Here is a 27,950-nt window from a genome sequence, read left to right as displayed (position 1 = left end):
AAAACCTTATTAATTCCGTGTTTTGTTAAAGGCGATTGATCGTGACATTTTGTGCGAACGCCTTTAAAATGTAAAAGCATAGAGCCAATAAATGATAATCTGCAGACAGTACACACTGTTTCGACCTGCAAGGTCTGATCAGTGCAGTTGGTAACGTTAGATCGTGAGACCTTTGAAACAGTGTGCACTGGCCGCAGCTTAATTAGCCTTTATAATGGTTTGGCACTTATTTATGTAGAATATGCTCATGGAACATTCACTTCGTTTAAAACAATGCGGTGTTCACTGGATTTCAAAATCCATAACCTGCAAGATTTTTTTAATAGGTCTATTTGACAAATTAACTAATGGTCGATACTTTCCTAAGGCCACAAAGTCATGCACTGCACTGGGTCACAAACTGTTTTTTAGCGAGTCCAGCTTTTATAAATATCGAAACAGCTAGTCATTGGAAACGCAAAGACATCCTATATTGTTAAGCTTACCTGGCAAGCCTATCATGTTTGTTGTGTTTTTGTCACTGATTACTGATGATGTAGTGTGGTACGGATACGTCGTCCCTATCATAATTTATAAAACAAATATGTCAATTCATTACATGGCAAGAAATTAAAAATAAAGAACCTAAGTAATACTATACAAACAACAGCCAATCTTTGTCGCATGCGCTCGAAACCCCAGAGCCATTTTAAAAGCTTAGTTTATGTTACCTGTAAAAACAAAATTATTCCAGTTTGTATGGGGCTCGAGGTGGGAAAGAATAAAACGTAACACTCTTATCGCGAACGTTCGTAATGGAGGTGCAAATATGTTGGACGTCGAGTCCTACATTTTGTCCTTAAATCTTAAATGGGTTTTAAAACTTTTTGACGTCGATTACGAAGCCCCATGGAAACATTTAGAAAAAAATGCGTTGTCCTTAATGGAACTAGTCATGGGTTCGAGGCAACTTACCAACTTCCTCGAAACAATGTGCACAAATTATCTCCTTACAAACGGTAAGGAAGATAATTACAGACATCAGAAGTATTACTCATGTAGTTCATTCACCCAAAACGCACAGTAGAGCACTGTGGGCTTCAAAATCTGTCAGACTTAGGTCAAAAACATTTTATTTAAAGCCTCTTATAAATGCAGGAATACTTGATTATTCCGATTTTGTTAATTCTGAGGGGGAATATTATAAGTACGACCAATTGGCAGATAAATACAAATTTACCCCGAATAACACCGACTTTAAAATTTTCATTAAAATGGTTGCCGCCCTCCCTCCCGAATGGGACCATACTGATGACCTTTCCAAAAACAACTTAAACTTAATTGATGAATGTCTAAAAATGTTTCAGGAGTATAAAACACCAAAGGCGCTCTATAACAAAATAAAGCAATATGTAACGGTTTGCCCAGAAAAGCAACAAAAAAAGTGGGAACGGGACTTGAACCTCACACCAAATACCACCCCGTGGGAAAAGCTGTATTCAAAAGTTTATCACTCTACATTCGAAACCAAATTGCGTTCCTTTCAAATAAAGCTAAACCTGCGTGCCATTGTAACAAACGAAGCACTCCACTCCTTTGGAAAAACTGATTCTGACCAATGCGTTTTCTGTCTAAAGGGCCCCGAAACTGTATCGCACTTATTTTATCGTTGTGTACATGTTAAAAGTTACTGAGAAGACGTAACGTCTTGGATTTCAGCAAAACTTTTAATTCCCTTGCGAATTAACCCTGTAACTCTTGTTTTTGGAACTCACCTTGATGATGATTTGTTAAATTGTTTACTGTTATGTGCGCGATTTGTCATATACCGTTGTAAGTATGGAGGAACTTTGCCCACACTGTGCTTGTTTATTTCATTGTTTAAGTCGGTTAAAACCTCAGAATAAGTTTTTAAAAAAGTTTATGTTACCTTGGGCAGGAACTTGGCCGAATGGTCCGGCGCGCCTGACCCACATACAGACATAAAAACCCTGATCGGGATTTGTCCCCGGGAGAGTCCTGGGTTCGAACCCCGTGAAAAAAAATTATGTTACCTTGGATGTGCCTTGCTGTTGTAGAACTTCTAATGTTTATGGATGTGGTGAATTGTGATGAGGAACGAAGCGTTGAATGTTCAGCCGGTAATGATGGTGTTGTTGTTGTTGTTGTTGTTGTTGTTGACTGTGTGGTAGTAACTAAAAATCCAAACAAACTAGCTAAATTTTTATCAATCGTGATTACAAATTGCAATGCATTTCGTTCGGTTGTGTATTTGTACAAAATTTTGCATTTTTTTCTTTTTTGGGGGGTGGAGGAACAGTACAGCCATCTACTTCAATCTTATTTTAGTACCCGGCGGTTTTTCGCAGATATATCTTGCAGGGTAAACGCAAGGAACATCAAACCACTTGTATCCCGATATTTCCCCATGCCAATTCATAGTTACACAATGCTCTCGTTCGGGATTGTTTGGTTCTCCTCCGGCCCACTGTGTCACGTCAACATTTGCTCCATCTGTCCATTGAAACTCCCTTGTGGCTGACTTGCGTTTTGCGCCGATATAAATTGAATATGGCTGCCCTATGTCAAAGCAATTTATTATTTGTTCTCACCGAATTATTACTTACAAACTTACTCACAATCAAATATGTTTACTGTTAAGACATTACGCAAGCGAGGTTTAGAAATGTTTTACCAAACCTACGAAGTCAAAAGTCTAAACTATTATCGCATAATACACATTGCTTACTAAACGACTTTTAACAATTATTTCAGTCCTGTAAATTCTGCTTGCCAAAAACTGAATATAAATTATGATAGGAGAGACCAATTTCGTAAAAATGTACCTGTCAAAGAGTCGATCCTGTCCACTAAGAAGCTTTGAACTTCAGTTGTTTTAACATTTGCTACTGTAGCACTTCTATCAGCACATCCATTTTCGGCTTCCGCATACGAATTTACAGTCGAGTAAACTATAAGATATTCGTGTCCATTCAATGAATGCCACGCATTTGCTGCGGCAAGTTGCATAATAAAGATGATGACAATTCCCCTACGTTTCATTTCAATCTAAACAATAGAGGTTTTTAAAATTCATTGTATGCTATTTTTTTATCAAAGTTGGTTGAAAATTGTGTTATTAGGCCATCGAAATTAAACGAACTGTACTTAAGGAGCATGAAAAAAACAAACAAAAAAACAATAAAGCCTAGGGTCAGATGTTTGTGTTACCTATTCGGTGGTTGGTTTTGTTTCCTGCACCAAAGTTGAGACTGCATCTACTTTTTTTCGGGACAGGAGAGTTTTGAAGAAAATAAATTCTACCGCAAAACATTTTTCTAAACCGCTATCTAAACAAAATATGCCTATAATTGTCTCTTTTTGCATCTTAAGGTCCTGCAGATGATTAGTGTGCTCCAAATGTATTTATTTGTTATATCTGATTTTTAAGTAAAGTTCAACTAATTACTAAGAGGGAACTTTGCGTGGAACACCAGCATGTCAATTTTCGGGTAGAGCGACTAAACAAAGCTATACCCTGGATAAGGCCACTACAAATATTTATGCAGTTTTTAAGCTGACAGCACACCATATGCAACAACTAGTTTTACTATCAACGGAAGTAATGTATGTGTTCCACTAACTTAAAATACTCATATTTCTCTGGCCACTAAGTAGCAACAGAAATGCTTTGTACGGCACCAAAAAAACAGGTCACTCTTTAATTCATAGATGTTGGCTTTTTTGACAGTATTGTTGTGTAAATGTGCCAGGTGCCACCTTTGTTTCATTCATAATATACCGTCTTATAAAATAGAGTGTGCTTATTTACTGACATTGGTAATGAATAGGAATAGTATGTCACTCAAAGCTAGTTTTGAGCTAGAACTGAGGCCAACATGTCCTTTTTATCATATTTTTATCTGTTGCCTCTACAAAAGTATTACGTATTCAATCGCAAAGCAATGCAAGAAGTTGAGGAAATGCACAGCCCAGTAGGTGTTATTAAGTCCTTATATGCAGGAAACTTGGTGTTGTTTAATGTGTGACGTTGGTGGTATAAGGTTGTACGAAATGTATACTCAAAACAAAGCGAGTTACAGCAGTGTTGATTCCGTGGTGTAAAAAGTTTTGACCCACCAACACTTAAAATTGAGTAATGTTTGCAACAAACAGTTAGTAATCCAAAATAGAGTTGTTAAAACTTGTTCATTAGCATAATCTTTTGTTGAAAATGTTAAGATTATGGTATTCATTTCGAGCCTTGTAATCTAAGCACCGTCTCACGTCGTGCTTTGTTTCTTACTGGCATGGGATTTATTGCTCATACTCCAATCGACAGCAATATCCTGAATCCAGAAATGATCGATACTGATGGAATATTGGAACAAATCAAACGCCTATGGGCAATGGTAGGCTATCACGATATGAGTTGGCAACTTGTTAGGTATTCGAATTTCTCTTGTTTTAAAGAGTAAATCACAAGGTATTTGTGTCTTTGGCACGACAAGTTGTAACACAAAAATAATAACGACTCCATACGTTTTCATTTTTAGCAACCTCCTTAGCAGATTTGCTTTAAAAACGTATTGCACTCAGGCACCAAAGTTTAAATGAACTTTTATTAAACACGTTTATCATTTTCATCGTTAGTTGCAGTGCAAACATGCTTGTATATGTCTAAACTTCCTAGCTTAGCTACGTGATCGCATTAGTATAACTATATTCTTAAAATACCATGTATGCAAGAATATAAGCGAAAATACTTGCGATATTGAGTGATCAAGATGCTGTTTTGACCTAAAAAAACGTTTTGATGCAAGTCTTTAGTGTGCATGCTAATGTACGACTTCATTGTTAAGGAAGTTTCGGGTGTTCGATTTTTAGCGTTTGTGACGTTATATTCTTATGTTCTGATATTCTTACGCGGCATTTTTCAACTCTTATACAGAAAATGTTTTAGGTTTAATCACTGAAATTTTCCAAGAAAGATCAATAACAATTTAATACTTTTCCATTCATGACATTGGCTTCAAATAATTAACATTTGTTTCTTAACTGTAGTCGGAATCTAACTGATAAGGGTATCGTCAAATCTTTCTTTTTTCTTTAACCTGCTGACTCACCAGTGCTAATGTTGGCAAATACTTAGATTGCCTGTTTTAATTGTGCTAAATTCTAATTTTTTCCAAATAGGTAAAGCACATGTTGAAAAACAAATCCTTTACTCCTTGTTTAGGCACGTGTTTCGACAATGGCTAGGTCTTAATTTAAAATCATACATGACTATCCTGTAACATCTAATCACCTTTTACCCTTACAGCCACTATTACGTTACTGATGCAGTCACTGAACCTTCAAACACATACGTTAAGGCATTTCTTAAAAACTGAAACAGAGTGTAGGTGTCTTTATTATGGCGGAAACCTAATGTTGTTCCACGAGTGACGTTATATTGCTCTAACGCTGTACAATGTGTAAACAATAGTTGATTGAACTGTATTACGTTATAGCTAAGTTCATTCAGGTATGCAGTATACTAAGAAGACCCAGTTCGCACAAATCTGTGTAAATAAAAATTAATTGCACAAATCAGTTGCACAAAAACAAATTCGTTTATTTTCATTTACAATCTTCTGAGCAGCAAATCTGATTTTAGATTATGTTATTCAGACTCCAACAAAGCGCTTTAGTGCTGATCATTTTGTTCGGTTGTTGTGTTTAGTATGCCTGGCAACAAACGTTAATTTGCGATAACTCTGGGGTTCTATTTATTGTTGTCATTTTTGCAGTTTCAGATCTTTAAACTGCATGGTCATTAATTAAAAAAAAAACATATGTAACAGAACATATACTTCATTTACTTTGTTTATTCACAACAGCATACATATCCCCGATAACTTTACGGACATCATCAGGGTTTGGTGGATTACGTTGGTTTTGCTTCTGTATTCTTGTTTCGTCAGTGGTAGACGTGATATATTGATTGGTGGCTTACACTTGTTGCGTAGACTTCTTGTTGAATTTCTTCTGTCTGGTTTTCATATTCATTTGATGTTTTGGCAGCTTCCACTGTGTCGTACGTCAGTGCTTCGTTTAAATTTGTAACGCAACCATATGCTGTGTTGTAAACGGAGCCATATCCACCTCCATTTGGTTCCTGAGAGCTATTACCATGTTGATGAGCGATTACTGATTCATCTTCACAACAAAAAATAATAAAAAAACAAATAACCTTGTGTAGTTCCTGTGTTAATAAGTGTTTTGTTTGTAACGACGCATGTACTTTTACACAAATCGTTAAACGTTTGCTTAGAGGTGTTGGTTTATATAACAAAGTATGCCTGTATGCAATACGTGAAAATTATAAAACCTCATTGAATGCATACCGATCTCTGCACATTTAACCTTCGCGGGCTTTGCTTTCGTGTCCGACCTGGTAATGGTAAACAATATACGTTTGATTACAGGCACTGAATACATGTCAAAACTTGCATTGTATACCCTCTGCGCTTCCGCAAGAAGACGAGAAATGTAATTCCAACACATATGAGCACACAGGCAGTGACGGAGGCAATGACAGAAACCAGCAACGATGTAGTTATTTGACCTGGGCCGGTATTATAAAAGTGATTGTAAATAATATCAACATTTTCCACTCGGTCTATCATGTTTTGTTAGTTGTGAGTCACCATGTGTATAAATCCCTATGCATACGCATTTATAAGTTTCTATGGGCAAAGTATAGCTGGAGCTGTCATAACTATGTCTGCAGTAGTTTGTCATTATAATATGCTAGACTGTTACTATTATTACTTTAAGTATAAAAGTAAGCAGACAATGATATTTTATAACGTCGGAGAAAAAAACAAAAACAACTTAAATGCGAAAATTAAGGACACAATATTGGCAATAACCAACATTTATGCTATTAAAAGATTGGTTTGAACAAACTTTAGTTTTTTTTCGCACGCTAAAAGTCACCCAGATTAGCACGTATTTTGACAAAACTGCAGATGATTTTCCCGGTGCCGGTCCGTGCGGGGTTCTTATCGGGCAGTATACTTTTACGGGTAAACCCATTAGAACATATTTGTAACAGTCCTTGCCTACAAACATGTTGTCAAATCGAAATGTGTATTTATATAAGCTGTAATAACATTTCTATTTTTGCCAAAATGGTTGCCGACTCCTGATCCATTGCACAAATGTTAACAAGAAAGTTTTCTAAAAACACAGCGACATCAGACATTTAACTAATATTATAAACATACTTAACGAAATCGCGTTTGTGCTGTTTCTGTCCCCATCTACTGCTGACGATGTATTTTCAGGTGAATGTCTAATCTCTGTAGGAGATTATAAAACAAGATTTATTAAACTGTGTTTTAAAAGAAACTATACATAAAGTCGGGAAAGATTAAGTTTATGCCTTAAATTTTGGTGATTGAGAGTTAAGCATTTAAAGTATATTTATATAAGTAATATAGATATACATTTTATATTATGTCGGAATCAATGATAAGGGAGAACTGAAAAAATTAAAATGTTTAATAGGCGCTTTAATAGGCGGTGTGTATCTGTCTTATTGAACAATAATACCTTTGATTTGGTGAGTGGTTGTTGGATGTTCACTATTCAATTGCTTGGTTGGGTGTGTTGTGAGATAAAGCGTTACAAGTTGGAATGGTTCTGTTGCTGTTGGCGGGGTGGTATTTGTTAAATATCCAAACAAAAGAAGAGTCTTTTTACTATGTTTTGGTGAATTGTGTGTGCAAACCATTTTGTTAGTATCATTCTTAAATACCTGGTATAGTTATTTGGCAAATACATCTTGCACGGTAATTGCAAGGAACATCAAACCACTTGTATTCTGTGACTTCGCCGGCCCTTTTCATTATAACACAATGCTCGCTTTCGTTGTTGTTTGGTTCTCCACCGTACCACTGTGTTACGTCAACACTTGTTCCATCTGTCCATTGGAACTTATGCGTTGTCGAGTTTCTCCTTGCACCGATAAAAATGGAGTCTGGTTTACCTGTCAAATGATAAAAGCGTTGTGCGAGTATCTCGTAATAGATCTATCAAAAGACTACAGCAGTGTAACCTAATACAAACATGAAATACGCGTTACACCCTTAGCACGACGCTTGACGAATGAAAAAAGTATGTGCTAGTAACCTATTAAAGTTTTTGTGGTTCCATTTAAGAAGTTTTGAATTGCAGTTGTTTTGATATTTGCTACTGTAGCACTTCTCAGAGCACATCCATTTTCCGCTTCAGAATATGAATTGACAGCTTGCCTGTGAACAACCTGATACTTGTATCCGTTGAATGAAAGCCAAGTGTCTGCTGCGGCAAGTTGTGCCATGACAATGATAACTATTCCCAAGTTTTTCATTTTAATCTAAACAAAAGCGATATTTGAAACTTTATCTTTGCATGCATATTTTGCAGCAAAGATTTTCACAATAAAACCTTACTATGGCAGCAAAATGTTCCAGACTTGCCTGAACAAAAGGAAAAACGACAACACTTTAACCCGAGGCCAAGCCTTCTTTCTTTCGTTGTATTGTGAACCACAGTTGGTAATTTTCGACACAGTGGGAGTGGCTCAACAAATTTATGCCCAGAGTAGGGCTACTGCAATTAGGTGATGCGGTTTTGAACAGAACTTTTAATGTAAACATTCTTACTTCTGCGGTTCACTAGTCTAAGGTACCTATATTAGTCTGACCATTCGTCGTACGAATACGAACTTAACTACCGTACGTATTAAGCATTATAAATGTTTACCATGCCCAAAATATTTCACTGCATAGCACTACAATGCGTGTGGCATGTTGTTGTTTGAAACAAAGAAACTTTCCGTTTTTCCCTGTATGTTGGCTTTTTGTAAATACGGTAAAGTAGGTTACGGTTGTATTATGTCAACTTTGTAACAATCTAAATCTACCACTTACAATTACTCTAATGCATTGTCAGTTGGAAATATATCTGAAAAATGTGTTGATCCTTCATTCTAATTCTATAAACTTATGAGAAAAAAAATCTTGTTCTGATCTGAACGACAATGCGTAAAAACTATATACTGTAGTTTATTTCCCTTTTACCATTTACGATCTCTGTTAAGTTCCTTAGACAGTCGCATAGCCTTCTAACACGTTGAACCAATACTCTTCCATAAATGCAAAAATGTAAATGTAGTGTTATTTAAAGCCTCACGTTTGTGTTGTTTTAACGCTGAACAAGATGTTAGCAGAAGTCCAGTACGGGTGACTTCATACAGTTTTTGTTGATTTAGATCACTGTCGACCTACATTCAACCTCAAGAGACTTAACCTCAAGACAACCGCAACAATTCAAATATCTTTATGAGAAGCTTTCAACCACGTAAAGTCGTCATTGTGAGAGTATGTACTTGTGTGTTGATTTCGAGCCCTGTAATTACCGCCTAATTTCGTGCTTTGTTCCCTACCGGGGTATAATACTTACGCGTTAGCAGAATTTATTAATCGACCGACAGTTCAGGAAACCGTCATTGCACTTGCGTTATATTATACATAGTCATAGTTGGTGTTGTTACAGAATTATTTCGGCAGCTTTGGGAATTCGGCTAAAATATCTTTTAAGTGGCGATATTAAATTCCAATCGACCCCTAATGCCCAATTCCACATCTTACACGAAAACTACCTCCCTAATTCGGAAACGCCCCGAACCCTGTAATAACGGCTCACCACTAAGCCAAAGAGAGACCACAACCTGGTTTCACTATTGGGCGCCTTGTTTAGGTAAAACGATCAAGGACATATGCATAAAACAACTCGTACGTTCGATTTCGACGTTCCATTTAATTCAAAGTAAACGTCAGTACAACAAAACACGAAAGTATACGATGTAACTCGCACGGCACCCAGATTATTTTCCTCACACGTGCAACGCGGGCAAGTACGGGGAAGAAACAATCACGTTACGACCAAAAGGCACATCCTGGTAACGATACGAACAACTAAGCGTAAATTAATGACCGGGAATGGGCGAGCATGGAAACGAAGAAAAAGAGACTATTATACTGTGAAACAAATAAGCGAATAGCGTGTGGTAGAGCAAGGTATATCGCCAAAAAGTTAAAATATGAGTGACAAAGCAAACCAAGTAAACTCAATTCAACAATAACAGAGTAACAAATGTCGTTGGTACAGATACACATCATTGCAAACGAAACGATTACTGGGTGTGTGAAAGTAAAAAAAATGAATAATTCGTAATTAACGAAAAGGAAAGTGCTAAAAAATTGCCACGGTTATGCACTGTCGCTATTGTTTAACTGCGTGACCTGTAGAATAGACCATTTCAGTTTGTTTAACACGCAACAAGATTTTAAGTGCAGTTACATAATGGTTGCCTTTACTACTACAGGCAAAGCTATAGGTTGCTCCAAGGACACACAGTTACACAAATATTACAACGGAAAACGTGGGTAATTGTTATAAATGACGCCTGTGGCAATGATTTGCTTGGTGTACAGGTCATTGTTCTGTTTAGAAGACATAGTAATACTATTAATGTGAAAATTAAAGGCAAAACAAAACAGCAAATTCACAATAACGGTGCAGAAATCCTCTCTCAAAAAATATGACATCATGCTTTTGTCGAATGTTTTGATGTGTGTTGAAACTGATAGTTGTTATTAAAAGTTTTTGTATTCATTCTTCTCTTCCAAATTTACATACATTGGTTGTCTGTCTGATGTTTGAAAATTATCACAAACGGAATTTTGCCGTTCAGCATTTCTAGATATTCCACAGCTAAATCGATTGCTTCCATCTATTACCGGTTTTATGTTTTCTTTGTTCGCAGCATGTATGATGTTCGATGCTGTATTAAAGTTGTGACCTTTAACCTTGCTTCGATCTGCAACAAATGATACATGTCAAGATGGTATTAGCGTTAAGTTGAAAATTTTGTAAACTTACCAATTTCAGCATTTCCAGGACCCGTGTTTTTGGATTCGATATCTGACCTACAAAACAAATATCGGACGTGCAAAAGTTTATTCCAAATTAAGAGATATCACTTAATTACTTTTTCGATTCCGACAGAAAAGTAGTACTAAGACTACTGTCACCCCGGCAACAAATCCGACAATGGAACCAACCACAGTTCCTAACCATGATTGAGTTTCCTTGCCTGCAAACAAAAAAGTCGTTTGTTAATTTAATTCCGGCAAACTTTTGAAAGCCGTGAGCTAATCGTTATTCCAAAAGAAGAACGATTGGTTTGTTAACATTTTTGTTCGCAATGTTACTGGTTTGTATTATGTTATTAAATGGTACGGCAAATGATTACGAACACTGTTTAAGGCAGGACAAAAATTGTTTGTCCTGCCTTAAACAGTCATCCCAAGGTTGGCATGCGTTTTGGAATACCAAACCTTGGTCTAGTTATAGTTGGTACGATAGCAAAGCACCAAAGAACATTTTAACACAGATTACAAGAGACATTGTTTATAACTTCCCAATGATATAGTGACAAACAAATCTATCCGAGTTAAAATTACTTCAAAGCAAGGTGCTTCGGTTATCATTATAATAAAAAAAAAAACAATAGGAAAGAATTTGTGGTTTGATATATCTTAGTACTCTAGAAAATATGTGCTTTATACTTAATCAAATCATACATAAACTATGTGGCTGCTGCGAAGTGGTAAAACCAAGAGTTGCTGGTTTTGTTTGCTGTTTCTTTGTTTTTTTGTTTGTCGAAGTTTCTTTTGCATTGCTAGTAACAATCGTAGTTGTTAGCAAAAGTCCAGTACGGGTGACTTCATACAGTTCATTTTGATTTAGATCACTGTCGACCGGCAAGCAACCTCAAACGACTATGGTTGTGATTTCAAAATTTGTTTAATATTTCCATTACATAGCTATACAGAGTTAATTGAATGAGAAGCAATTTTAAATATCTTAACGAGAAGCCTTTAAACCCGTAAAGTCGTCATTGTGACGAATTTCTATTAGTGTATTACTGTATTCATTAATTCACTAATGGAAGGAGTCCTGTAATCTTATACCGCCTGACATCGTGTTTTGTTTCCTACCGCGGTATATTTTAAGCATACTCTAATCCCGTGCAGTAATCTTGATTCTATCCGAACTGTTATAAAAAATGTCATTAAAGTTGTGTGTCCGAATAAAAAAATTTCAAATTTTTGTTGTAACCGCCTATAACTTAATAACTGCATCACTATTATACCGCAGCGTGTGGTTGCCATTCGCACATCAGCAAAGGCGCAAAAGTTTCTGCTTGATGATACTCTGCTTCTTGCGTTTCTTGGAACATTACAGTCTGTAGAAGACATCGTTTTTGTTGGACTTTACTTAGCCACCGCAAGCAGCGTTGAAAACAGATTGACACGTGTTTTGTATTTTTTGCACAGTTTTTTGACGAAGCTGAATATACAACATAATAATACTACGAGAAGTCCAAATACAAGCATCGTGTTACATGAAAACTTGTCGTGTCAAATGGTATTGGGTATACGTTTCCAAAGCTAAGCTATGGGCGATAAACCAATTTTAAGGACTGGGTGAGTTTCATATCACAATGATTGGTGCACCACAAAAGGAAAAAAATAACGTTCTTTGGTTAAAATTAGTATTACATTTCCAATAGTATTTGAGTATATAGCTCCCCAAAAGACTTTGTATTTCCATATTGCGAACATATTTAAACTACGCTAGGCTGCAGGGAAAATCTGTTGTTGACTTAGTGACGTAATTTCCTTGTGTCTGTGCCATAGATGACTATAGAGTATGGTACGCAAACAACGTCGAATACCGATACGTTTAGATGTTATATACTCCTACACTAGAACATATCGTGCCACCGTAGTGGTACACAAATGTTAATTACATGGCCATGCTTTGATCGTTTCCATTTGCAAAAAGCAGCTGCAAGATGCACTTAAGCTTGTACTTATTGTTGCATTTATAGCAGTTTATAAATTTTATTTTATCACAAGGCCGTAGAATTAATAGGCCAGCAAAAGGCAGGGTGCTTGATTGCAAACGTCAATAGTAAGTTCATATGCTATTATTATGACGTCACTGTTGTTTTTGTTTGACAGTTGAAAACAAATAGCACTAAAACGGCAACGATTTAAAGCCGCACTATACACTATAGAGTTTAAAGCCGCACTATATTATGCAGACTTTGACCTGCTTGCAATGGTAACTTTCCATGCGCGGGCATTAAGGAAACAATTTAATAATTTACCGTTGTTAGATAAACCAAATACAGCATACAAGTCAGAATCAATTTATAGGAAATGACAAGATTTGCAAAAGACTTCTTACCGATATTTCTGCACCCGATGGCATTTAAACACTACATAACCTGTCGTTCCGGTTTCATTGTCCCAGAAAACACGTTAGTATGCATTTGTACATTTAAACCAGGCGTGGGCAACCTTTGATACTGTGGGGTCAAATACAATTTTCAAAATTAGATCGGGCCGCACCTGCGTATAACACAAGGTAATTTTACTCTGTTGCTTACCAAATATGCTTAACTACAAGTAAAATTTGCATTTGATTCCAGCCACATGTTGCCAGGTCTCAGAAATATAAAATCGGGCCAATAATCTGCTCAAAAATGTATAATAGTTGGACTCGTTTGGCAGTACATTTTAAATCATATCTGCGGGCCGCACAACCTTTATTCAAGGGCCGCATTTGGCCTGCGGGCCGCAGGTTGGCCACCCCTGATATAAACGAATACAGTTCATCAGTGATCTTAACTCCTAAGTTAGGAGTCCTAACCGCACATAATTTGTTTGAAAGAGCGCAGTTTTGTTTCAATTGTCCAATTGTAGTTGGTATATAAACTCGTAAACTCGTAAACTCGTTAATTGATTGGTGTGCCAGGGCTACGGTTGGCCATTGCCGACTCTAGTATCAAACAAGGCCAGAGTTTAAATCAGCACTTGTCATTATCGTGAAATGTATCCTAATATCACTCCGATTGGTCCATTCGACAGTGCGACATAGAAATACAGCACCACTACTGCAATACGTACCGTGCCATTCAAGTTTTATAGTATTTAAAATTACAGTATTTTTTTGCCACACTGCCTCACTTTATTTTTTTCACAAGGAAAAATACGTCAAAGGTTGGTCATTTGTCTGTATTAATTTACTTTACAACACTGTAAGTTTTATATACTTGGAAGTCAAACGAATGCAAACTTATCTCAAGATTGTATATTTGACAATTGTGTATGAAATATACAAACTTAACTCAGCTCAATATATTTTGAATGGTGAACATTCTTGAGAGCGTAAGTTTGGTGTCTAATAAACAAACACAAAGACATGAAATGTTATTTCAATTTCTCAACAGTTCTACAAAATTATGACTTACATGATTTATGAATGTATACTTGTTTCCTGTTGAGGTTGTGAAAACCTTGACATCTTTGATGTTTCAACCTAAGGAGATATAGTGGATTTTGTTGCCAGATAAGGTGTATTCTTTATTTTTTTATATTTTTTTATTGTAAACGATTTATATTTGAACACCTATGCAAAGCCCATTTTTGCTGGTATTTTTGGAAAGGTGAATCAAACCATTTTTGCAAGGTGTACGTAAATAACATTTGAGTTTTTGACTTTTTTGGATGCACGTGGTTTTTTGTTGTGGATTTAAACACACATAGCTTCAACTGTAGATCTACCAAAGCATCGTCAGAAAACTCGTGGGTATATCATCATGTTTTTTTTTGCAAAAGAGATGTTGCCTGGTCTCAGAAAGATGTTGCCTGGTCTCTGTGGCTGGTAATGTTTTAACACTCGCATAAAACAAAGAAAATGGTCAATATGATACCTTTGTTTCATATCTATCCACCTGTCAATTTATTTCATTTATCGTGCAGTGCCAGAGACTTGTTTATGCAAAGTTGCGACACCGGGACAGCAGAGTGTTAGCCTACTGTGAAGGCCTGACATGCATGCCCTGTTGGAATGAATTCTCTCATTTTTAAAATAAGTATTCTGTTCCAAAACCAACAAATCAGTAATAATTTCAACGTTTGTGTCTTTTCGGTTGTTTAAACTTGCACCAAACCCTGACGCTTTTCGGTATTATTACAGACAACTAATTAATTACTAATGCCGGTAAGCAGCTGAGATTGTTTTCAATTTGCGATGATAACCAACAGATCCATGACCAACAGAAAACGTCACGGCATTTACTTTACCTTGAGTTTCGGGTTTTGCTGGTTTGTTTACGAAATCTGCTAGTCAATAACAGCCTGTTTGTGCAACCGACGTTTAAATTTGCTGTGGCAACAGAAGGTTAATTGCACTGTTTGCACTATAAGGTTTATCGGCAACCGCCGTATTTTACTATAATGTTGCTGATAGCCTTATAAAACAACATTAAATCATTTTATAGGGTTGTCCTTGCTGAACGCTTTCTTCGGATAACGCACTTCTTCGGATAACTTGGGATGGGTGTTAATATAAATCTACTTCAAGCTTGACCTGATATTTTGCGATCCACAAATATTTGATTTATGTTCTGGAAATGAACTATGCCTGCCCATTGTATCATGATCATGTTGTGTAGCAAATTTGCGCAGTTTTAGCCTACCTACATTAGCACGTTAATAGCGTTTTTCTGCTGATAATAATTTACACCACCACTTTCTATTGTTGTCTAATGGGCCTGTCTTAGGCTTGATGCTATACTGCAAGCAAAAAGCAATGCTGGCAAGCTTTTATAATTTTCTGATGATATCGTGACAAGCTGTCGCAAGCAAAATGACCTACACCAAATACTATTCAAAAAAAGTACTGCATGTATATGATTTATACAACTGACTAAATAATGACAATATGAAAACAAGTATATATTTCCGAACTTAACGTATTTGGAGAAAATTTTATCCGAATAGTAATAAACGAAAACCAAAAATATTTTAATTTGGCACAATGAAATGCAATATACAGCTATATGTAACAACTTCATTTCCAGTTTTTATTTACCACAGTGTAGATATCCTCTGTCCTTCTGTATAAACTTCCATGCGTAGGCTCGATAGTTTCTTCCGACTCCTCAATTTCTGACAAATCGTTCGCAACCGTATCGTATATGTTGCAAAAGTTTGGGGGTTCATGTTCTTCCGTGTTATCAATTTGTGTTTCTGTGTCTTCTGATGCAGTTAAATATGTGGAATTTTGTGCCATACTGTACAACTCTGTTTCGTTTGGGTGTACAATGCACCCATAAGCTACATTGTAAACAGAGCCGTATTCAGATTCGGGTTGGTAGTCGGTAACGTGGGAAATATTCCCATCGCTTTTGTTTTCTGTTTCTTGTATCCTAGTCTGACCACAGATAACATCAACGTTCATCGGTGTTTTGTTGCGGTGTTCGTCACCTTGGTGCGCACAGTTGATTCCATCTTAAGAAAACAATAGTGTATTTGTGGGCTACTAAGTTAGCACAGTTTGCCTCTTTAATACCAGAATTTGTTATTCAGTTTATGCAAACGAAACTGATAACTGGAGTTTCGCGATACTTTCGTCTATCGCGCTTATAATTTGGTCCTTCAAAAATAAATTAAGTCTGTCTCGTTCAGTGAACAAAAGAATTAAGATTTAAAGTGAGATACTTGGCTTAAGACTTACCAATCTTTGCTTTTTTCCATTTGACTTGTATTTCGTATCTGTGATTCACAAAAAATAGACCTTATGTAATGAATAATCACATCCCAGCAACTGTTCCACAGTCATGTTACCTTTTGCGTTTTTTACAAATAAGAAGTGCTGTAGTTCCAGTAACAATAATGACGCACCCACCAACGGTAGATAATACAACTATAAGAAGTACGTCATTCGCATCTCCTGTACAAAATAACAACAAATCATCGTTTCATGTATTTACGATTCGTTGAAGGCTGTACCAGCTTGTTGCATGGCAAGTTCTAACTCGAAATTCGGGCGGGACGCGTTTATTTATTGGCCAGTATAGGCGGTAGAGCTACTAACCGAAGAACTGACATACTTATTTATTAACTTAACAATGAGACTGGCTGGGTTAGGGTTAGAAACCATACCTAACGTTAGGGAGTGAGTTTTTTGTTTGATTTTATTGTTATTAATATTATAAAACCTCGCTCCAACCCTAATAGCCCAGACCGTAATTTAACACAAGTTGCATTGTAAATATTTACAAATGCTTTGTCCCGCATAACGCTAAAGCAAAGTTGGTCTGGTCCTTGCAAAACTTGTTTAGACTTACTAACGTAAATTAGGGAAAAAAAAGTTTTGTCCCAGCAAGCCTACAAACCCTGGAGCAGTACTGAATTGAATGTTTTCGTAAAAGTCACTATGTAATTGTCTCAAATATTTGCACCAAAGAATTTCACAACCGAAAGTACTATGTCCAGACCGGACTTGCCTATATATTTTAACCCAATAGATATCATAAGCGCCGGTAACGTTTACATTGAAAGGTTCCTATTATCTCCTTAGCTTACGAAAGATTTTTTTCAGTTCACGTTTACATGTGGTCAATATTAGGCTACCCAATCAATATCTCATTTACCCATATGCCTTAAAAGCGTTTACAAATTCGTTATTCAGGCACCTGTGAACATACATTAGCGACTCACTAATATGCCCATGGACTGCTTCCTATATTGCCACGAAACTTCCTTCCTTACAGACTAATCTCATTACTTAATTGTTATCCGAACTCACACAGTTCCACAAGCCCATTATTGTTACCACAACTGCCAATCGTATTTAAACAAACCTCGAAAACAAAACTTACTTCTCGAGTTAATCTTAATGACTTGTCAAATTTACCCGGAATGAAAACGGGAAAAGAAGTCAAATAGTAATCAAAATTGGCCACCTTGTGTTTGCTGGTCAGTGGTCGAAACAGGTGTTGTTTGAGACGCACTTCCCCATACTGTGGTGTTGTAAGCTGATGTATTCATATTCTGGTCGCTTGTCATTTCTGGTGTTGTGTTAAATGTAGTTGAATTATCTGTGAAGTTGTGTGTTGTTGAAATTTTATCAGCAGTGGTCGTGGTTTGGAGAGAAAGAAAGTCTATAACGGCACGTTACTTTTTTATTTTTCTACCAAATTTTCAAAACCTGTAAGCACGTTTAAGATTGACTTACGCTGTGTTGTGTTTGGTTATTTGTATGGCCAACCAGAGTTGCAAGCAGGCCCGAAATCTGAGCCCGAACCCGGCCCGAACCCGAAAGTATCAGCCCGAAGCCCGGGCCGAACCCGAGACGTTTTTGAGAAGCCCGTTTAGGCCCGAAATTTTGATTGACTGGCCTATCCACGAAAGCCTTGCAACAAAGTATGAGAAAGAAAAAAGAGAAAAGACAACAAACACAATGAACAATAGACAATGGGGTAAACAATACGTTTTAGAGTAGGATGAGCATTAGGTCAAGCCAGAAAATTGTTACTATAAAGTGGCGGAAACGGAACTTAAAGTCAGGCCCGTTTTGAGCCCGTTTTCTGACAAATACCTAAGCCCGAACCCGGCCCGAACCCGGCCCGAACCCGGCCCGAAAAGCCCGGCCCGACTTGCAACTCTGTGGCCAGCTAGAAAATTACACAGACTACTGCAAAACCATGCTTTCAAAACTAATGTTGTAGGTTACTCTTACGTGAATTTCTTTGACATATGTATCTCGATTTAACCGAACAAGGAACGTCGAACCAGTTGTACGGCGTTTGTATTTCACTTAAACTCATCGCCACACAACCCTCACTCCTATTGTTTGGTTCGCCTCTTGACCATTGTACTTCGGTCTCATCAACGTTTGTCCCGTCTGTCCAATAAAACGTGTCTGTAGATCCATTCCTCTTCGCGCCGATATAAAAGGAGAATGGACTCACTAACAAATATAAACAGAATGACTACAGGTCAATATAACTTAGAAAAACAGTCTGTTGTTTTGACACAAGGAAATCACATAGAGAGCACAAATCGGTAAGCATATTGCGAAAAGATGCAAAACCAAAAAACAAGCTAAAATGGATCCGGTACAAAAACGGGTTAAACACTAATTAGGTAACATTTGTTTTGGTTGTCATTTTATCATTACTTTTATAACTCATATCTGAAATGCAGTAAACACAAGGACGCGAGGATATATGCGTCAGCAAGTAAAACAACAAATATTGCATCGCATCGTTTGGAAAAGAACAATGTTCGGAAAAGTATGTGTCCTGTACAATTATTACGCTATATGAAACCTTTTTGTGCAGAGAAGTTTTTGAAATATTTTTTACAAAACCTCTGAGATGTAAATGGTTTTCTTGCCAACCTTTGGACATAACAATGCCGTAAACTATTCTATTCTTACCCTTGACATGTTTAATGTTCTTCACCAAAAACTGTTGTATCTCTGTTGTTTTGACATTAGCTACTGTAGCTCCATATTCAAGACACCCAGCTTCGGCGTCGTCATATGAAATGGCATTTGGCTTCCAAACAATGAGATATTTATATCCTTTGAAGCTATACCACGTATCAGCATTTGTGAATTGAACACTTAATACCACCATAATAATTTTTGTGAACATTTTTGCGCACATGCTGAAACAGTCAAAACATAATTACCAATAAAGCTTATCAGTTTCGAAAAGAACCTGTGGCCCTGCATATATTTTCTCCCTTTGTCTCCATTCTACACTTCACACCTGCCTATAGTGGTACAGATGCTGAAATACTTGGGTACTGATAGGCCACTTTACCGATCTTTCTAGTTTCATGTTCTTATGCGCCCTGGTTGTGTGTCGATTAGGTTTTAACGCTAAACACACATCCTTATTACAATAAATGTCAACCACTTTAATCAGCGCTTCTGGTTGATCACCTATTTTACTTTTATGACATAATTTGTTGCTAAGCACCGCAGCGAAATGTTTACACCGTACATAGTCTCTTTAAATATAAGTCAACCAGTATCGTTTTTGGTGTGTGCAAATGGGCCTGCGCTTAAAAGGCAAAGATTTCCATTCGTGAATATGTGGTAAAATGTCCTATTCAGCACGCCGGGGTTTTAGTAAAGTCTTCTGCCAAGCCTTACTTATGCGGGGCTCGGTATGTAGAGATTTAGTTAACTATTATGAGAATAGTTGTGAAAAACTGAAATTACTAAGATAGCCCAAAAACACAAATAAATTCCCGTTTAAAGCATAGTTTAGTTTTGTCTGTTTCCGGTGATTCGTATGCTGTATTTACACGTACGTCAGCAATGAAATATAATGGTTCTTGGTATTTTGTATTTTTATGTCATTTTACTGAGAACTAACAGCATAGATATAGTTTATCAGTTTGCGTCAGCACTCATCCAAGCGACTACTTCAACACCCTTTTGTAAATGACAATTCCCTACGGATCTATAGGTTATTTTTTTATCTGCAACACACAAAATAAAACGGTTGGAGATTTTTACAATAATAATACATTTCGATTTAGGATAACTGCACGCAAACCTCTGTCTGCTGATGGGTTAAGTCTGTGAAGGGTGTGTTTCCGAACAGCGATGCAACAATATGGAAGTGTCGAGACAAACTAACAAGCATTGATCACTGTATGTCGCCCCAGAGTCGCAAGTATCCTAATGGCTCTTAAATTTTTCCGTTATACTGATTGAGGAGTCAAAAGATGAATGTGAACATGGGCGCCGCCACGTAGGGGCAAGAGGGGGCACTTGCCCCCCCTTGGAATTTCAGTGTAGCCTAGGCTACCTCAATTTAACATATTTAGCAGCAAACCTAATTAAATTGGCAGCGCGGGGATTTGTGACATCGTTCAATGCTTTAACTTTTAGGCAACTCAATTGTGAAGTACACGATTTATGGCTTCATATGTAACAAATTCTTGATGCGGTAAAGTATCATCCAAAATTTGCCCCCTCTTGCAAAATTTTCTGCCGGCGCCCATGAATGTGAATGCCCTAAACCTAAACCTTCGTGTTTGTATTTAATATCGGCCTGGGAAGTATTGTTTGTCTGAAGATTCTCCATTGCGACTGAAGGTAGCCACGTCTCCATGCGCATTTATGTCTGCCCTGCAGTTAAAGGTTTCAGCTGTAGACAACCTTGTACGTATATATATAGACAACCTAACACTACAACAAAAGCAACAGTCCAATTACAACTGAGCACAGCCTGCACACACATTCCCTAATCAATTTGCCAACGAAACAATTTAACAAATAAATTAACTTTTGCAGTAAAATTAGAGAAGCGCGATAAGTTTTCATCCTGTTTATTTACAACCACGGATTTCCTATGAATTGTTACTCAAGGACAGGTCGTAGGTGGGTAGATTTTAATTAGCACTAACATATATTCTAGACTAACTGACATTGTTTGGATAGTTGTTGTCCTATATGTACTTTCATATTTGTTTAATTGTTTGTGCATCCGTCCACGGCGTATATTTGTGCACGTATCCAGATTGTCCAGCAAGCATTCAAATTGCGTTGTAAATGTTTCTGTTATTCTCGAGCCCACAGCTAGTTTCAACGTGTATATCAGTACACAACAATGACTTGAGAAGCTATAGACTTGCATCAATCGGAGGAAGTAGACACGTAACTGATTACGCAATCTTTTCGGTTCCTGATATCAACTCATATGTTTTCAAACCTACATTTAGTATACCCGACTTAACGACTGGTAAACGCAGTGTATGCATACTGCATACATCAGCACTTCACAACCTTTGCAGGTCTCACATATTTCTGCGATCATTTAACCTGGCATGTGTACAAACCATTTATTTAATTGGGTATCTGTTTTTAGATTTAAACTTGATCGTTCCTTTGTATAAATGTTGGCGTGTTTTGTTTTAATTGGCACTGTCACAGTGCACCTCACTTTATTTGGCATTGTTGGAGCGGCAAAGCTAGGTTTTGCTTCTTTTATTTACCCTTAGAGCAACGCCCAGTCTGAACTTGTGGGCAGGGAGTCGAACCGCTTGTCATATGGGTTCAGGTTCGGTTCGGGTTCACTTGGTTTTGTTTTTAAGGGTTCGGGTTCGGTTCAGGTTTTTAAAAATGTATATTTTCGGGTACGGGTTTTGTTCCGGTTCGGGCAAATTATCCGGTCCGAACCGGTTTCCGGTTTTTAAACCGGTTCAAATTTTTATTCATGTCAATTTAACTCCACCCATCATCTACCTGGCTATATCAAACTCCAAAAGAATTTTGCCCGTGCACTGTAATTTTTGACACGCCCTATAAGTGTTATCTCGCGTATTAGTTTTGAATAAAATCACAACATATAAAACATACTGCATTTTTCACTGGTTCGGTTCCGGTTCGGGTCCAACGCCAAACAAAATATGGGGTTCAACTCCGGTTCAGGTTTTTAGAAAATTGTAATTAGCGGTTCGGGTTTAATGAAATAAACAGCTCAAACCGGTTCGCGGGTTCGGGTTCAGTTCCGGTTCGACTCCCTGCTTGTGGGTGGCTACTGGCTACTGACTTATTAAAATAGAGATCATACTATTTGCAGTTTAAAATTGAAATAGGCGTTCTGTCGTTTCGCAGTATACATACACATAACGACACTGATCAATTTCTTGTGAACTTGTTTTTGTTACAACAAAGTTTGATTTGGTACTGTTCCAGATAGCAGCAATTCCGAAAACATTAGGTTCCTGGTATCAGCCGATAAGTTTTCTTAACTACTAGTGGCACGTTTCTAGTTTCTCTTTATTATTTGACAAACATGCAAGCAAAACCAATTGGGCCAATAGCTATGTACATAATCGTGTGACGTTATCAAAAGCCTCATTTTAGTGGCTACAACGCGCAATTAATTAAAGGCATTGTTCCCTTACTATACAAATTGGAAGTTTGGATAAAGAATGAGCACGATGGAACCTTCTTTTATCGTTGTTTTCTGATCTCTTTGTTGTTTTGTTTCAACCCTAATCAATTGATAAGATCGTTTTCGGTCAACCATAAAACAAACTTTACACAATAGACGATTCTGCAGGAATGAGAAAGTATACGTGCAAGGAGATTACGCGCTTCTTTCGGTTGCTATGTTTGACGTTACTTGATGATAAACAACCTTAATTTGAAACAGCCGACCAGTTTTTGGCTCGCAAGCACATTCTTACCACTGGTAAACTACTTTAATAACAACAAAGAACATGGTTAAATGCTCAATCATGAAATATATAACTTATATTTACAACCAAAAATACAATAAGGTACAACGCTACAAGTGCATCATTTCTTAAACTCAAAAGGGAGTTGGGTGAAATAATACCAATAAGATTGAAAAGTGTCACAAACTTGCTAACACCACAAAGAAAATATAAACACAGTAAATTGATTTGTTTCTATCTATCCTCATCACCATAAACTTTATCCCAGATCAGGAGCCGGTAACCCAGGCACGCTGGCCAGTGATGATACACAATGTTATTTTTCATAGCACACAAACGTTTTTGACCAAAAATTGAACAATACCATTGCTTTATTCTAGTTTTTTATGATGTTATATTCATCGAAAAACAGTATATACGCACAAATCGGTCAATTTTGTAATTATAGTATTGGCATCAGATGCCACAAACCACTATTACAAACGAAAAAGGTGCACTTTAATACATTGTCATTTTGACATGACACGGAATTTGGTACGCGCCATTTTATAGTTTCCCAATCCCTGTAACTACACGTGTTGCGTTTGGATACCTGTCTTATCCTTAACAACCACAGCGTATACATCTTGTACAGCTCGGTTATGGTTGGGGTCGGGTTGTAGACTTGGGCCTGCTTGATTTACATTTTCGTTTGGTGTCTTGCAATCGTTTGCGTTAGAGTACACTCCTCCTTCGTTCGGGCTGCCAACGCAACCATAAGCTTCGTTGTAAACGGAACCATAAGGCTGCTCGGGCACAGTGGAACCGTTTCCAGCATTGACACATCTATTTTCTCTTTGTAAAGGATTTGACTCAGCACAACGGCCGTTGCGGGTTGTATCTGCAAAAGCACAACGTGTCAAGTGAAGGTTTAAATAGGATGCGTTTCGGAGTTGAAGTCGTGCGAAAAGTACCGGAGTGGGCAATGTTCAGCTTTTTAAAAATACGTTTTGCATGTTAATATATCACTCACTGATTTCTGCGTATTCGTTTTCCTTCGGATTAGTTTGTGTTATGGATCTAAAGATGACAAAAAAGTTTAAACAACGCTTAAACAACCTTAATGCAAATACAAACAAAAAAACAATAACCCCAAACGACGAACATGATTCAACAAAATCACACTGTTTCGTTAGTTTACAGCTTTTTTTTCGTTTTGTTTTCACATCATTAAGGTCTTTTGGTTTTGATAGTTGTCATAATGTTGTCATGTAGTGGACTTTAGGATTACATGAGAAATATAAATAGGATTGATAGGCAAATGGATGTGTTACCTTTTGCGTCTGCGATAGACGATCAGGGCTGCTACTACAGTCAAAGTCACGACGAGGCAGACAATGATGGATGAAAGCACAGCTGGTAGCGAGCTACTTCCTGGATCTGAAAGTAAAACTAGCTATAGTCATTCACTAATATCTAAAGTCAATTAAATGTTTTTTTTTGTTGGAATCGCTTAGGTAACGTCATGCGCTTCAACAATGTTTTAACGTTTTTAATAATTGCTGTCGTTTAAATATTAATTTTGTTTAGAAGGAGATACCTGTCAAACCTATTGAGGTTGTTCTGCTTTCTTCAGTACTTTCTGGTGAAGTGTTATATAAAATATTGTTATCGTCAAATCTAGTGAAAACATGTGGCAAGTTCAACATACTGTTACGGACTTTAAACGCAAATAACAGAAATAAAAGTGGCCTGGCAACTATATATCTGCCCAATTTATAGTACAAAGTGTGATTATTAAAAAAAAAATATGACAAATATTGCAACTTTACTAGCCAACGTTATGATAAGGTAACGTCATGCTCTTAAACAATGTTGTAAAAAATTTATCAGTTGTTGTCATTTAAATATTAATTTTGTTTAGAAGGAGATACCTGTCAAACCTATTGAGGTTGTTCTGCTTTTTTCAGTACTTCCTGGTGGTGTGTTATACAATGGATGTATTGTGTTTGTCAAATCTAGTGAAAACATGTCACAAGTTAAACATACTGCTTTTGGGTATTTTAACGTAAATGACAGAAGTAAGTGTTACGTGCTGGCAACTATATATTTGTCCCAATTTATGTAATTACAAAGTGTAATTATTTGAAAAAATGTGTTAAATCATGCAACAGTACTTTGCTGTTTCGCGGTTGTGGAATTTTACGTCGATGACACTTTAAGTTTGCAGAAACAAAGCAAATAGCGATTACAATTTACATACATGCGAAATGAAAATCACTATGAGAACTTAATGTTTAGTATTTTGGAAAAACACAAATTTATGTATTTTCTCTCTATCGTAAGGCTCATTCCGATTCACAGCAAAGCGCAAGAGTTATATGAAATCGTTTTGTAAAGTTACGCATCAAGTAAATGTCATTTTTTCTTCAAGTTATTAGGCAAATGGTTATCATACATAAAAAACACACTAAACACCTGAAGACTTTCGTTCGCAAATATATCTCGAAAGTGACGAACATGAAATATCCATCCACTTTAACATTGCCCAAACGTCATCACGCCACCCCATTGTCACACACTTTTCGTCAACATTATTTGGTTCATGGCTGCCCCATTGTGCAACATCAACTAGTGTTCCGTCTGTCCATTGAAAATTGCTTGCGTTTTCTTTTCCTCGTGTTGCACCGATAAACAAAGAGAACGGTTTCTCTGAAAGACAATAACAAAAATAAGCTGCAGACAGAGCACACCTGTTATGGCCCAACATGAAATCTGAACAATGCAGCTGGTGACAAAATATCGGCTATATTGATTTGCATAGCTAACTAACGGCATTCCAATTTGTAGTAACAGACATAAAAGTAATGCCTCGACTAATTCTGTTGGATGCCACAACTGGGCATAAATCACGAAAATAATAAAACTGTCTGAATAATTCTGTTTCATTTTAGTTCAAGTTTATGTTTTATTTATCTGCGACAAAAACGAGTTTTCATTGCAATTAGAATTATTTTTGTACAATCTTGGAATTGTTGATCTCCTAACTTTCTGTTGTGAACTATTTTTAAGTATTCAGATATTCTAATTTGAAATACGTTAATGCTTTACCTTTTAATACTCCAATTGTGTTGACCAGAAATGTTTGTGTTTCATTTGTTTTAACATTTGCCAATGTAGCATGTTTTGCAGCACATCCAGCTTCAGCTTTAGAGTAGAAGTTGACTGGCGTAAGTTCAATGTAATACTCATGTCCATTAAATGTATGCCAGGGCCCAGCATATACTAGTTTTGTTATCCATAGCAAATATATATATGCCAGTTTCATTTTGCTGATTAGCTGCACCATATACACGCAAAAAAGATATTTTGTCAAACAAACTAGTTGACAACGTGCTTAGATTCCATGTCTCAGATTGAAACTGTTTTAACAAAAGTCATGCACTGAAATTACTTTGAGGTATAGTTCTGAATAAATATATAATATTCCAAACGTACTGACTTGGTTTATATACTGCACCTAAACCGTATATTTCATAGCAAGTAGCTTTTTACATAAGTACACATGCACCTACAAGTTTCGACATAATCTAATAAACATATTTGGTTAAACTGGCACACTGGCTCGATAGAATTTGTTCTTTTGACTACATCTTAACATTTCGTCTGCACAGGTACTTATAACACGTTTCGAGGTTATAGTTGTTATTTGAAGTGGGTATTTCCGAAATCGATTAGGTTCAGGGACTCAATGAAATATAACCCAATGTAATACATGTTTTGGTAACAAAATTGGATAAATGAGGCGAGTTCCCAAGCTGCATGAAAAGAAAAACTGGCTAAAGCATAATCTCTGTATTTCTTAAACTGCAACTTTTGACATCAGCCCTTGCTGATCTTTATGTTTCTTCACAGATCTGCAACTACTGAGCTTACTACAATAGACAACGCAGAAGGACTGAGGAAGCGGGCGTATAAGGAAATTACGCTGCCCTTTTGGTCTCTGTTCCACTTTACTAGTATACGCTTAATAAACGTGTTTGGATTGAACCACACATAATGCTATACAATGAACATAATTTAATCCTTTTATAACGTAGCATTAAATATACTGTACAGATCCAAAAGCAAAACACGCTCAAAATGATGCGTGTGCCTCATTTCTACTGCCCAGAAAGTAGACAGCATGAAACACTAGTGAAATAGATATACATAGTTACCAAAATATATGAGAAATTTGGGATAAGAAGTTCCTAACTAATGAGAAAATTATGACACACTGTAAGCACAATAATTGTCGGCTTATACATCCTGTTTGTTTTGAAAATTAACAAACAAGCGATTTGTTGCGTTTTCTTCAATTAGTGCGAGATGTTTCTCAAAACATTAGATCCCTGTTAATCACTGCTAAGTTCTGTTATGACATGTTTTTGGTTTCTGTTTTTTGACTTGAAGGTAAGCGATACATAGCGATACATAGCGCAATTATTCAAAGACATTGTTCCTCAAAGATACAAATAGGAAGATTGGATAAAGAGTGACAAATCCACACAAACGAGGAAGTATACGTGCAAGGAAGTTACGCGCTCTGTTCGGTTACTATGTTGAACTTTTCTTGTTGATAAACAAAATAAACTTAAATTAGTCGTCGTGGCTTGTAAGCACATAACATACATATTAACAACCTCAATTTTCAATCATCAAATGTATAAAATTATCAAAACACGACAAGACGTAACAAAAGTGCTTAATTGTTTAGGCAAGAAAGATAGTTGCTATCATTAGGAATCAAGTACTTCTAATAGTGAAATCATCAAAAAA

General features: G+C 36.7%; 2 protein-coding genes across 2 annotated transcripts; both read right to left on the bottom strand.

The window, feature by feature from the left end:
- Nucleotides 1-15,995: 15,995 nt before the first annotated feature.
- On the bottom strand, nucleotides 15,996-18,005 carry LOC145223655 (uncharacterized). The gene is made up of 4 exons (XM_080090055.1): nucleotides 17,903-18,005; nucleotides 16,782-16,887; nucleotides 16,672-16,709; nucleotides 15,996-16,445 (listed from the first exon to the last, which is right to left on the bottom strand). The coding sequence occupies exons 1-4, from the start codon at nucleotides 18,003-18,005 to the stop codon at nucleotides 16,006-16,008; spliced, it is 687 nt and encodes a 228-aa protein (XP_079946181.1). The 3' UTR covers nucleotides 15,996-16,005.
- A 5,203-nt stretch (nucleotides 18,006-23,208) lies between these two features.
- LOC145223653 (uncharacterized) lies at nucleotides 23,209-26,463 on the bottom strand. Its single transcript, XM_080090054.1, has 7 exons — nucleotides 26,241-26,463; nucleotides 25,608-25,841; nucleotides 25,064-25,147; nucleotides 24,730-24,771; nucleotides 24,464-24,569; nucleotides 24,163-24,209; nucleotides 23,209-24,030 (listed from the first exon to the last, which is right to left on the bottom strand). Exons 1-7 carry the CDS (start codon nucleotides 26,455-26,457, stop codon nucleotides 23,720-23,722), a joined length of 1,041 nt encoding a protein of 346 aa, XP_079946180.1. The 5' UTR covers nucleotides 26,458-26,463; the 3' UTR covers nucleotides 23,209-23,719.
- Between the last annotated feature and the right edge of the window lie 1,487 nt (nucleotides 26,464-27,950).

The sequence above is a fragment of the Phallusia mammillata genome, chromosome 4, assembly GCF_965637545.1.
Source record: "Phallusia mammillata chromosome 4, kaPhaMamm4.hap1.1, whole genome shotgun sequence".
Classification (NCBI taxonomy): Eukaryota; Metazoa; Chordata; class Ascidiacea; order Phlebobranchia; family Ascidiidae; genus Phallusia; species Phallusia mammillata.
Note: the sequence above shows the minus strand (reverse complement) of the source record. Positions and strands in the feature narration are given on the sequence as shown.

Coding starts and splice junctions, on each gene's coding strand:
- LOC145223655 (XM_080090055.1), bottom strand. CDS start 18,005: ATGACAAGCGACCAGAATATGAATACATCAGCTTACAACACCACAGTA. Junction 16,888..17,902: donor CACTGACCAGCAAACACAAG/GTGGCCAATTTT, acceptor TATTTTGTACAG/GAGATGCGAATGACGTACTT. Junction 16,446..16,671: donor ATGGAAAAAAGCAAAGATTG/GTAAGTCTTAAG, acceptor TGTTTTCTTAAG/ATGGAATCAACTGTGCGCAC.
- LOC145223653 (XM_080090054.1), bottom strand. CDS start 26,457: ATGAAACTGGCATATATATATTTGCTATGGATAACAAAACTAGTATAT. Junction 25,842..26,240: donor CACAATTGGAGTATTAAAAG/GTAAAGCATTAA, acceptor ATTGTCTTTCAG/AGAAACCGTTCTCTTTGTTT. Junction 24,210..24,463: donor GTCTATCGCAGACGCAAAAG/GTAACACATCCA, acceptor TGTCATCTTTAG/ATCCATAACACAAACTAATC.